Consider the following 12247-nt stretch of genomic DNA (forward strand, 5'->3'; position numbering starts at 1 on the left):
TGATTCACGCATCCAGAGCCTTGCGGGCAAAGTTGGGCAGAACGAAGCTGGCCCGGTGAATGTCCTGGTTGTAGTAGCGGCAGAGACGCTCCTCCTCCTCGCGGGACCAGGTGCGGACGGGCTCGCGGACGTTGCGGTTGGGGTCCTTGCAGCAGACCATGAAGCCGATCTGACCGGAGGGGTAGGTGGGGATTGTGGTGTAGGCGTATTCAGCGACGGGGAAGACCTCCTTGCAGGCCTTCTTGAGGTCGGTGATGAGAGACAGATGCAGCCATTGGTTCTCGGCTGTGAGGTAAAACACGAACCCAAACCGATCCCGGATGGGGAGTCGGGTGGTTTGGGACGTAGAACAGTCAGCTTCGTTTTCTTGTTTTTCGATAGAAACAGATACAGATACAAGATAAAAACACAGATAACGAAGATAAATTTAGGGGGTTGAATTGGAGAGGAAAGAAAGGAGAAGAAAGAAGAGGAGATGACAGGAGATGGTAAAGTGACAAAGGGCAGATGAGAAAGGAAAGGCGACGAACAACCTTGTGTGGTGATGACACCTCCGTCACGGAGAGCATCGCGCAGGAGCTCAAAGTAGGGCTTCTGGAAGAGGCTCTCGGCGGGGCCCTCGGGGTCAGAGCTGTCGGTGATGATGACGTCGAATTCGTTCCGGCGCTCCTTGAGGAACTGGAAGCCGTCGCCGACGTGGACCTTGACGTTGGGGTGCTGGAAGCCAATGCTCATGCCGGGGAGGTACTTCTTGGAGACACGGATGACAGCCTTGACAAGTCAGCGATCGACGTCATTCAGATTTATTGTTAGATAGGATATACCTCATCAATGTCGCACAGGATGGCCTCCTCGACGGACTCGTGCTTGACAACCTCACGGAGGACACCACCATCTCCACCACCGATGACCAGAACCTTCTTGGGGTTGGGGTGGGAGTTCATGGCCAGGTGAGTGATCATCTCCTGGTACCTGCGGTGACACAGAAGAACACTTGATTAGAAGCTGCCGGAAAACATTGCGCGGTGGGCGGGAAACCATACGAGAACTCATCCCGCTCGGTGCACTGGATGACATTGTCCAGAACGAGGACGGTGCCGTAGTCGGTGCTCTCGAAGACAAGGACATCCTGGTACTTGGACTTCTCGTGGTGCAGGATCTGGTTGACCTTGAGGTTCATGGCCTGGCCGGGCCACATATCCGACTGCTCGGAGAACCAGCCATCTGAGGGGTCGTCAGCGGAATTGATTCAAGACAGCACACAAAACAAGCGATTCAGTAAAGCAATTGGTGTCGAATCAAAGTAGATCGAGGTATATTGAGGTTTGAGAGAACCCATTGGTGGATAGGATTGGAATTATTGGCGACGCTGGAAGCGGGGTAGTTGGAAAAAGTGATGGAGGGGCTGATGGTGATGCACCGATAAAGATCGATAGACGGTACGTGAAGGAAAAGTAACATACCCTTGATAGTGGGGTGAGTGATCTCGGACATGGTGATGGAGTGGAAGGGACGTCGACGAGGAGGGTGAAGACGAAGAATAGAGGATGAAGAGCGAAAAGCAGGACACAGGCGCAGAGAAGAAGAAAGAAACGATGTCTTTGGAGCAAAAGAAAAGCAAAAGAAGCGCATGCGGCAGTGGGGTGGGAAGGTTGGCCTGGGTGCCTGACTGCCTGATGGGACAAAAGATGGGCAGGTTTTTCCTCACTTCTTTTAGTCTACCTTTTTGTGCTATTTTTCTGCCTTGCCCTCTTGTATCGTTGAGATTTCTGTTCTGATGGGCCGAGAGAGATTTCTTGGGCACGGTGGGGCCCTTCTACTACGTATTAGTGCTCGAATAATTGCGGATACTGCAAAGTACCTTAGGTACACAGTTGTATGTGACTTTTACCTCTTGACATCTCCTCTGACCTGCTTCTCTTTCTATAGCTAGCTAGTTTCTCTCCCCTTCCTTGGTGGCATTGACGGTTATGACACCGACCATCTTCTGCTGCATATATGGCACCCTCATACTGCGATAAGCGGCACCAGTCCTGTCAAAAATAAGACCTCAACTGCCTGGTGATTACCGTTTCATCGTCCAAGTATAGGGCAGTTCGTACGTGATTATTCTCTAGCCCTAGATCCACGCACCTTCAATCGCAAGCTGCTCTATGAATGAATTTGATATGTCTATTGATTGCAGCTACTGGAAGTAGTATCTCAGCATCTAAGTGGATCAGGAATCGTTCCACGAGCAGCAAGAAACCTGTACACAATCTACATGCCCATTTCTCGGATCATGCAGAATTGGCATATAGTCCAAACGATCTTTCGGATGTGATTTCAGTCCGCCAAAGTCTGACCGCTCCACCAATATGTAGGCATCCCGTACACGTCCCTACTTGCCGCCAAAACCGCGGCGTCTGTATGTGACCAAAAGTCTCTGAGGAGAGATGCAGGGATTCGTCCGAACTATCCGGCCCTACGGCTGCAGTCCATATGACAGTATGCCCCAGCGCGAGGGTTCCTTCGAGCGCCTCTTGGGGAGATGAAGTGGCATTCAGCCAAAACCGATCCGGCTTGCTCCAAGCCAGCCACTGAACCAAACATGAGTGGAACTGTACGCTGCGCACTCAGATGCCTATGATACTTACTGAGCAGCCTAACTGGAGTTCGTAGAGTCTTCGAAGATGCAGTTAAGACACACTCGCTACATAACAGTGTCGAAGGGAGCCTGAGAAATCAGGCGACGGCGGACAACTTGAATTGAGCCAATAAGAGTTGTCCTAAAGTCATACTATTGCCTACAGAGGTCAAGAAGTCTATCATATCGCAACCCCTTACATAATTTCGTTCTGTATATCGAGCATTGAAGAATATATTAGCATTCTGTCAAACATATTTTAGTGCTAATTGTGATACTTCCATGGCGGCGATAGGCGAATATGCCAATTCCTTAAAGTCAATAACCAGACGCGACCATTACCAGAAGCAGTCTAGACAGACAAGAACAATTGATTGCTTTCTAGTTACTGTACATTGCAATCACACAGTACCCTCCTGACTTCAACGGCCTGATTCAGATCCCACTTTTCATTTCAAGGTAAAGAAAAGGCAGATATTTATTCCTCAGCACCCTCAGCGAGGCGGCCGGGCTTGGAGTTAAGGTACTCGTTTCTACAGAGCGACAATCAGCAACTGGTTTGAAGCCCAAAGAGCGCAGTGAGACGCAAGGCAAGAGGGCGCATACCTCTCAATAGCCCAGTTCATGGCGGCGTAGGCGGCCACGAAAGGAGGAACGACGTAGAGAACCTGGCCTCTGAATCTGCGGAAGGTGTTGAAGATGGCAGCGTGGAAAGCACCAGCGAGAGGGCGCTGACGGTTGGAAGACAGAGAGTAGGTGGTAATGCGCTGGGGCGTCGTGCAGCCTAAGGAGCAAGAAACGGAGTATTAGCACAGGCTGGGATATCGCATGCCGCATTCTGCAGTAATCGAGTTTGCTTGGAGCAGTCTCAGGGTCTCGAAGCGTCTTCGAAATCCGAATGCTGGTCGTGACGCAGTAAAATGTTCACAGGTTGAGCTCGGGGTCCATAAACCTACCCATGTCACCCCAGTCGCCGAGGAAGCTACATCAGACATATTGTCAGCGCATCCAATAAATCAATATTGTGTCAATGGCTATTTAGGACGAAGAGAAGAGTCGACAGCCGCCTTCCTCCTCTGGTGAAGGAATACAACCGCCCACGGATCGTAGGGATATGGAAGCCGACTGAGACCGCAATTCGAGGGAACTTACATTCCGCTCTTAGGATCAAGATGACCACCCATTGTGACGATTGCCGGAAGGACCGAAAAGTGCGGAGAAAACAAGCGTTGATGAGTAGCAAAAGGCGAGAGCAGCAGCAGAAAGACAGACGAGGTCGACTCGGGCCAAAACGGCGAAGTTGGGAGGTTTGGCCCTGCGTCCGGCGCTAGTCCCGATTGGGTCAGCATGCGAAAAGCCCGACATCATCAAATGAGAGACCGCAGTACACGACCACCTTCTATTAGTGTTGACGACTCCATTCCCATCACATTCCATCTCATCCATCATGGCGGCTAACGGTCTGTACAATCTTTACCGGCTCGCCATCCCCGTGGCGACGGGTGCGATGATCTTCAACGCTTCCATCTACGACGTCCGCGGTGGAACACGGGCGGTCATCTTCGACCGATTGAGCGGTGTCCAGGAGAAGGTCGTCAACGAGGGTACACATTTCCTGGTCCCTTGGCTGCAGAAGGCGATTGTCTATGATGTTCGAACCAAGCCTCGCAACATCTCCACTACAACGGGAAGTAAGGACTTGCAGATGGTGAGCTTGACCCTGCGAGTCTTGCATCGCCCTGATGTCCCGAAGCTCCCGGTCATCTACCAGGTGAGTCCACACTGCTCGAAGCCTTGAACCGAGGCACTCTCTTACATATAGGATAGACCTATGGTACCGACTACGACGAGCGTGTCCTCCCCTCCATCGGAAACGAAGTCCTCAAAGCCATCGTGGCCCAGTTCGACGCCGCAGAGCTCATCACACAACGAGAGGCCGTCTCGAACCGTATCCGCACCGACTTGTTGAAGCGTGCCGCACAGTTCAACATCGCCCTGGAAGATGTCTCCATTACGCACATGACCTTCGGAAAGGAGTTCACACGGGCCGTCGAGCAGAAGCAGATCGCACAGCAGGACGCCGAGCGTGCCCGGTTCATCGTCGAGAGAGCCGAGCAGGAGCGTCAGGCGAACGTTATCCGTGCGGAGGGTGAAGCCGAGAGTGCCGAAATCATCAGCAAGGCCGTCGCCAAGGCCGGTAGTGGTCTTATTGAGATTCGTCGGATCGATGCCACAAAGGAGATTGCTCAGACGCTGGCGAACAATCCCAACGTCACTTACCTGCCAGGCAACGAAGGCAAGGATGGTGGAAAGAGCACAAGTCTCCTGCTGGGTCTGAGGAATTAAGGTACGGGGGATGAAGAAGTCCGAGTGATTGAAGAAGACAAGACACAAGGCTAGTCACCCTATGTGACATTTTATTGTATTGATCTCATTTATTCCAACAGGACGGGGATTTGGGCTTGCATGATCTCCTGGCGAATTGATGCTGTATGGTTGTTCCTCTGTTTCTCTTTACTCATAGTCTTTACTTGTAGCAATAGTATATCCATTCCTCTCTACAAGTCCCACATATGGTATCATTGTCATAACCCTATCTCGTAGCCCCCGCATATAGTGATCTGGCTGGCCTATCCCTAATCAGCCAACCTGCGATAGACATGTATCTGGAACCGCATATCCTCCAAACCCGCTCCTTCACCAACATAATACCGCAGCCTGGCCGCATCTCTCCGCCACCAGCGTGAATCCTGCTCATAGATCTTCTCCCACTTTCCCGCTGCAACCGACAATAGCGTATGATCTAGTAGAAACTTCATCGGATACCGTCTCTCCTGCGGTGCCGCCGAGGCGCCATCCGCCTCCGCGTCCGTCTTCGCCGACTTCCCCAATTTCAGAGTCGAATAGCTACCCGGGCTATCAACAACCAGAAAGACAGTCCCCGCTGTCAACAGATCCGTCGCACGGAGCAAGAACTCCGTTGTCCTGGCCATAGATGTAGAGAAGAGCTCGTTAAGCGTGAACATGAGCGTAACCAGGACCGTACGGGCCGGTGCCGTCGCGTCGTCTAAATGCAGTATCTTCCTTAATCCCTCCTCAGCGAGCGAGAGGACATCTGCGCGTTCAAATCTAACGACGAAGCTGTCTGTCCTCTCCGACTGTAATGGCGCAGGATGCGACTTTGTGCCCGGAACAGCGGGAGACCGGATCGTCCGCGCCAACCGGTCCACGACACTCGACCAGTCCGCGATGTCCACAGCCGTAACAGCCAGCCCTGGGCGTGGCGATGAAGTCGCAGCCGTAGCCGTGTTTTGATTTTGACCTTGACCGCCGCTCTTGTCCTCCAACGAAACCGCACCAACACCATCCGAGAGGTCGGTCTCGTCCATCATATCGCGCCACGCAGTCGCAAGCGCCATGATCTCTGCACCGGCTCCGCCGCCAATGCAGACGATATGACTCGTCTCCTTCGCCTGAGCCTGAACCTGAGCCCTATCACTTCCCCACAACAACGCCTGCAACACAGATTTGAAGATCCCCGCATACCCCAGCGCGCGGGACGCACTCCATCGCAGCGCATAAGCGCGCAAGAGGTCCTCATCGGCATCAGCAAACGCCGAGTCAAAGTCCCGATTATACAAATGGGACTTGATAGTTTGGACCAGAGACTTGATATCTAATTCTTCTTTTCCCGAGGGGGCGGTCGTCTGAGCCTCGGGTTCGCTGGCAGTCTCAGCCCTCGGCGTTTGTGCTCTATGTTCATTTAGATGGTCATGGTCATGGTCATGCGGCCCGTCACTTGTAAGCAAAGCCGTTTTGAATACGTTCAGCAGCAGTTGCTGGAGCGTCAGCGGGATGGTGGCGGAGAGATCTATCTGGTTCCCATCTTGACCGGTCTGGTCATGTCGTGATTGTGCCGTTTCCTGTTTGCTCTGCTGCGGCCTTTTCTTTTCTTTTCGATTGTCACGGCCTTGGGGGTTCTTTGATGTGGATTTCTTTGAAGAGCCTGATCTTGGTGGTCCCATGTCCTAGAATATTATTGCAGATTGCGGCCTTTGATTGGGTTGCTGAGTTTCACTTTGTTGGCTGGCTTTGGTTATGTATTTTTTGCCTGGTATTCGGCCCGTCATCCACCGATTCAAATCCAGATTTATGTTGGCTTGACAGGTTTACTGTCTACAACGTTATTAAATAATATTCATCATGTTTCTTAACATTGTGAAACGAGTATCACATTCGAACTAAGATAGTCTGCAGGAAACAGACGTGATATAATTCGTAATGCAGATCTACGCCCAAGAACTACATGGTCTTCAATCGACCTCAAAAGCTCTCGACATGTAAATGTCTCGTATTTGACAACAGCGATTGGAGTGTAGATTCACTGACATGTAGCCTCACAAATGTGCAGTTTGTAACGCCAAAGATAATTGAAAAGCCTGGATGAATGCGAGAGGCATATCCATCATGGGACAAGAAACAATAGAAGCGCCCATATAATGGGGCCACCACCATCAATGCGATGATGTTGGCGAATGCGCAAGTGACCGCCAGAGATTAGAAGGAAGAAAAGAGGCTAAGAAATGAATGAACAGAAGTAAATGCAACGGCATTGCTTGCCCATAATAACAATCGGACATCAACGAGGGACAAGAAATTGAAACAGAGCATCATACTCTTACGCTTAAAAGGCATGCCGAGAAAAGAGATTCGTCAGTAATCTCAACCGAAATGGGAAAGTAGCAGAAAGGCTGGAATGGTCCCGCAAGGAATGAACCTGCAAAGACCATGCGGACTGAATCGTTCATAATGTGGATCAATATGTACAGAATTAAAGTGAAATCGTCGAAGTGGCGGAAACTGTTCATGACGGCTGATCTTCTCGAACAGCCCCCTCGTTCAACTTCTCCTTGTCTTTCGACCTCCAAAAATGCACGAGACGGCTGATACGACGGCTCTTCTTCTTCGACTTCTCGAGAACATCACTCGGGGGCTTTTCCTCGTAACTCAGTTTGCTTCTCTCGCCATGAGGACCACCAACGAGTTTGGATAAACTAGCCAAGCTAGACCTCTTCTGGCTGTGAGCTTGACTGCTGCGGCGAGTGCCGGCGGCAGAAAAAGAAGCCGAGCGGTCAGTGGAAAGTCGAGAACGATGGAAGAAGGTGCCTGAGAACCGATTCAACGTATTTGTTGTGGTCGACACACTGCTGGTCAAAGACGGCACGTCATCCACTGAAGCCTGATGATAATCCACAGATGGATTGTACGATGGATTGGAGAAGTTGTGATCTGTTGTCGAAGCTGTTGTGATAGAGCGAGGAGCATCGGAAGAAGACAGCGTGAAGTCCGGAGACGGGAAAGAAGATTGAGATAGTGAACAGCTACTCTGCAGGGAAAATTGGGGTATGGTGCCAGTGAGTTCCAGAGGAGACGTCGCCGGCCGGGTGTCAGCAGGCAGAAATCTTGGTGAAATCTCAGGACTGGGGGGAACTGGTGGTTTGTTCGGCCAATTCTCGTGTTTGATGATTTCCACCGGGCTCTTTGGGTGGCTTGTGAAAGGATTCTTAGCACTGTGGAGCTGGTCAACAGCCCTCACATGCGCAGATATTCCGGGATCCCCAGAGATCTCCTGGCTCGCAGGAGCAGGGGTGGAAGCTTCCGGCCCTGTTCCCTCGTTGTTCTGGATACCAAGGCCAGCTCGTTCTGAGCTGGATCCGGCATCCGCCGACCTTCGAGTCAACGTGTCGGAGGTGGCCTTGCTATGCACCGTTATCTGGTCCGAATTATCGGGCTGTGTGACGACATTAGATTTGGAGGCTGCCTGATCTTCTTCCTTCGGTGATTCACTAGTAGCCGCCAAAAAGGCGTCTTCCTCTTCCTCATAKAAAACATCAGGATTTTCCAGAGTAGAGGAATTGACAAGGCGGTTGCTGAGAAAACTGCGATCAAAAGGAGGCATCTCTGGAGCACTTTCTGCACGTCGATGATAGCGCATTTCAGGCCCAACGAATTCACCCCGTCGTCCACCACTGTACATACGTCGGGATACAACAGAAAATCCACTCCCGACAATTCTATCGGCACGCATATCAGGTGTGTTGAAGGGTCCTAGGGCTGCATCCAAGTCGATGACTGGACTGAGAGCATCATCCTGTACGGCCTGCTCGTAGAAGCTCCTTGGCTTCCAGGAGTCTTCGAATGACGGCTGCGCATTAGTCTCCAGGGCTGCCCGGCTCGATTCGGGGGCGTTGGGATTTGTGGGAGTGCGGATGACAACGATGTTATCATCGTCAAAATCGACATCCAGCCCCGAACCAAGATCAGAGTTGGTCCTGGTGATGACCGGTGGAAGAACTTCAGAGTTTGTTCCTCCAGTTTCCTTCTTCGAGTGATGCCGCTTGCCCTTGCTACGGATTAATATCGAGCCTGCCCAAGATCGTACCTTCTTTTGCCTCTTCTTAGCCTTGGATGGCCTTTTCTTCGAGGCACGAGGTTCAGCTGATTCATCATGGTCGTCGCCAGATGTATCCGAGCCTGACCCAATGGATGATGAACGCCGAGAAGAGTTCATTGAGTGACCGTCGTCACCAATTCGATTTTTCTTCCCAATAGCTGCATCAAGAAGTCCAGAAGACAGACTTTTGTGGACTCGAGAGTGTCCAGTAGCAGAGGACGGTCGCTTCATCTGCGATAAATCGCCAGAAACCACATTTCCACCAAGATCAAACATCAACAGCGCATCGGCAGTCCTGGGTCTAGGGGATAGCTTTTCAGGAGCAGAGGACGCCGCCTCATTAGCAGCGAGAAAACCATCTTTACCAGGCTTTCCGCTATTCCTAGCAACCGGCTGTGATTGGTGGGAACCCATGGGTCCAGGACTGTTCAACTTTACCGGCAAAACTGGTCGTCCACTAGCAGGCGATCGATCTGGGGACTCATTGTTAGCCCGAGTGGGCGAGCTTCCAGCGAATGGAATCCGGGGAGAAGCTGGAGGTGTTGGTCGACCCAGAGGTGTCGCTGAGTAGGAGAGGGGCCTGTGTTGTTCCTCATGAGCGCCGTTTTCACGCCCTGGTTCTCCTGGTGTCGGCGGTGTACTTCCTGCCGGTTTCGGCGCAAGCGCTTTAGTTATTTCTGCAAGATCTACACCAGAGACCGCTGCTGATCGTCGATGGGCATGGTGACGTCGTCCGGGCCCACCTGCACTGAACCCAGGACCAGGGGTAGGGAGTTTAGCAGGAGCTGGCAATGAGTTTTCATCGTTGCTCTGGCCGGTCTCTGTGCCTCCCGAAGTGACTAACTGATCTCCTCCGATGAATTCACTAGGTCGTCGACGGTGTCCACCAGCTCGAGCCGGGGGAACTGCTGATACTGATTGCGTGGCATGGGTCGATCCAGGGTTGAAGGAGAAGGCTGGCAGAGAGGGAGAAATTCTGCTCCTTGGCTCAGGCGCCGCGGACGGCTGGATATTCGGGGTTTCTGGATCGCGAGCCGGAAAGACGAATGGTGGGTTGGGAAGAGGCGCGGCCATACTTAAATTGCGACGGCTGTGTCGGCTGGGAGACTGGCCAGGCGAATCGAAATGCTGAGACAAGGCTGCGGGTGACTGAGGTGGCAGAGGCAGAGAGATCGAAGCCATGATTAGCAGAGGACAGCACTACCTGCTGGTCAAAACAACAATCCGCCCAACTCCGTGAAAAGAAGATATCCACAGTTGATTGATCCGGACGCACAGGGACCTCCAGACCAAGTGACTTTCCTTCGGTATATTGGAAAGCCTGGCGATGTCTGGAGGTCTTCACCTTCGCAAAGACACCATTGAATGTGTTGAAAGATTCCACAAGCTCGAAGGCGACGATCCCAATCAACGTCAAGTTTCGGTCTGCGAGATACAGAAGAAAATGGGAAATAACGAAGGGAAATAGAAGTCGAAAAACAACTCCGAGGGCTGCAGTTCCAATATCCAACAATCGAGTCAATTTGAGTAAGGCGATAAGCGCAGTGAGTTCAAATCACGACCGGAGTTGTTGATGATAGCGCAGATCTGGATTGTTGTTTGGGTTAAGGAGCGGACGGCCACAAGAAGGGCCAGAGGGAGAAATTTCGAGGCGAGAAGAAGAGCAGGGGACGGAAAGAGGAAAAGAGCAAAAGGAAGCAAGAGAAGGAAAATGAGAGAAGTCAAGAGGAGATGAGGATGAGGATGAGGATGAGATGGCGGGAGTAACAGACTTGGTAACACTAGCAGACTACAGGAAAAAGAAAAGACGAAGATGGAACAGCCGACGGAAACGAAGGAGAGAAAGGCTGATTTGCGGGCGGAGAGAATGACGGGTACCTAGATAGAGCGAAAGGCAGCGAGAGAGAGCCACAGCAAGAGGGAGGAGAAGGGCGAATGTGTGGAGGGCAACATACACTGATTGGCTGTTATGCAGGATAGAGTGGGGGCCGGGGGGTCCAAGGACAGTTAGTAACTTTCCTTAGCGTATTTTGTACCTGACCTGACCGGTTCAATACACGGTATTACCCGCTCCAACCGATCAGAAACCCACCTCACCAGACAATGTGTGGCAGGAAAATTAACGAACTGCTGCAATACAGGTATCAGACAGGTCTACGGAGTAGGAGAATCAGCTACCTATTATTATTATTAGGTTCTAATTTCCCATGATTCATAGATATTCGAACTAGATTAGCCTGGTATTATTAAATATTCATGAATAATGATCCATCATCGTTCAATTTAAGAAACCAGACAGGAAAACAAGGTAGTGAATGATGAAGCGGACCCAGTTGGCTGCGGTCACTCGGACCGACCGTTGCTGAGCCCTTGTTGGAGTACGGTTCATGCATCCCCGGGACAGGATCTATTAGGGAGAAATTCAAGTCCTTGAGGACTGGAATGAACAAGTCAACATGTGAGTGTCATACAAAATTCTCTTTTTGATTGTGACTGGAACATCTCCAAGGTGAAAGCGTCATAGACCCTGCGTTGCCACTGGGTATACGAGCTCAACCCTGGTTTAGGGGATAAGACACAGACGCCCTTGAAAGTCTGCCAAATCTTATTAAATCACCCGTGGTTTAATATCGTTATTCAGCAGAGATCATAATAATAATCAATCAATAATAGGTTCGGATTGTTAGAATTCGACTATATGGTTTAGACTAAATGCATCTCATAATCAAAAATTGTCAATAGCTGCAGTGCACACCGTAACATTACCCATGATCATTTCCGAAGTGAACACTTTCGGAGAAATCCCTCCAGGCACCGACTGCATTAAATGCCCGTTCCTGACGGCGTATCCAATCAGCAGTGCAGAAAGACGAATCGAAATCTCCCTCATCTTGGCAAGCGGCTGAGCGCCACCGCTAGTCCCATGAAGCTAACCTCGAACCAGAAGTGAACTAGTAGTAGTAACCTTACAAACGGTCTAGTGTATTTTACGGAGTACCAGGCACATCAATAAGACGGTGATCTGGTGATCCCTGCTTTGCTTGATTCCTTAGTTCTCACAGCCTCTTGAACTGTTCGTTTCTGGAGGACTCGGTTTCATAGGATGGCCGGAGGGCTTGACGCTCAATGTGGCATTCCTATTCCGAAGGATCAGTACACCCAAACTG

At 51.1% G+C, this 12247-nt stretch overlaps 5 protein-coding genes across 5 annotated transcripts; 1 reads left to right on the forward strand and 4 right to left on the reverse strand.

Moving 5' to 3' along the window:
• Positions 1 to 4: 4 nt before the first annotated feature.
• Positions 5 to 1494, reverse strand: Asppvi_002509 (spermidine synthase; the record flags this gene model as incomplete). Its single annotated transcript, XM_043298491.1, has 5 exons — positions 5 to 285; positions 531 to 771; positions 825 to 972; positions 1044 to 1224; positions 1464 to 1494. 5 exons carry the CDS (start codon positions 1492 to 1494, stop codon positions 5 to 7), a joined length of 882 nt encoding a protein of 293 aa, XP_043154426.1.
• Positions 1495 to 3104: 1610 nt separating this feature from the next.
• Asppvi_002510 (ubiquinol--cytochrome-c reductase subunit 8) lies at positions 3105 to 3810 on the reverse strand (the record flags this gene model as incomplete). The annotated part of the gene is made up of 4 exons (XM_043298492.1): positions 3105 to 3159; positions 3233 to 3410; positions 3583 to 3608; positions 3779 to 3810. The coding sequence occupies 4 exons, from the start codon at positions 3808 to 3810 to the stop codon at positions 3105 to 3107; spliced, it is 291 nt and encodes a 96-aa protein (XP_043154427.1).
• A 263-nt stretch (positions 3811 to 4073) lies between these two features.
• phb1 (prohibitin subunit PHB1) lies at positions 4074 to 4972 on the forward strand (the record flags this gene model as incomplete). Its single annotated transcript, XM_043298493.1, has 2 exons — positions 4074 to 4397; positions 4454 to 4972. The coding sequence occupies 2 exons, from the start codon at positions 4074 to 4076 to the stop codon at positions 4970 to 4972; spliced, it is 843 nt and encodes a 280-aa protein (XP_043154428.1).
• A 290-nt stretch (positions 4973 to 5262) lies between these two features.
• Asppvi_002512 (25S rRNA (uracil2843-N3)-methyltransferase) lies at positions 5263 to 6651 on the reverse strand (the record flags this gene model as incomplete). The annotated part of the gene is made up of 1 exon (XM_043298494.1): positions 5263 to 6651. One exon carries the CDS (start codon positions 6649 to 6651, stop codon positions 5263 to 5265), a length of 1389 nt encoding a protein of 462 aa, XP_043154429.1.
• Positions 6652 to 7490: 839 nt separating this feature from the next.
• Asppvi_002513 (putative cell wall proline rich protein) lies at positions 7491 to 10262 on the reverse strand (the record flags this gene model as incomplete). Its single annotated transcript, XM_043298495.1, has 1 exon — positions 7491 to 10262. The coding sequence occupies one exon, from the start codon at positions 10260 to 10262 to the stop codon at positions 7491 to 7493; it is 2772 nt and encodes a 923-aa protein (XP_043154430.1).
• Between the last annotated feature and the right edge of the window lie 1985 nt (positions 10263 to 12247).

The sequence above is a fragment of the Aspergillus pseudoviridinutans genome (assembly GCF_018340605.1).
Source record: "Aspergillus pseudoviridinutans IFM 55266 DNA, scaffold_2, whole genome shotgun sequence".
NCBI lineage: Eukaryota > Fungi > Ascomycota > Eurotiomycetes > Eurotiales > Aspergillaceae > Aspergillus > Aspergillus pseudoviridinutans.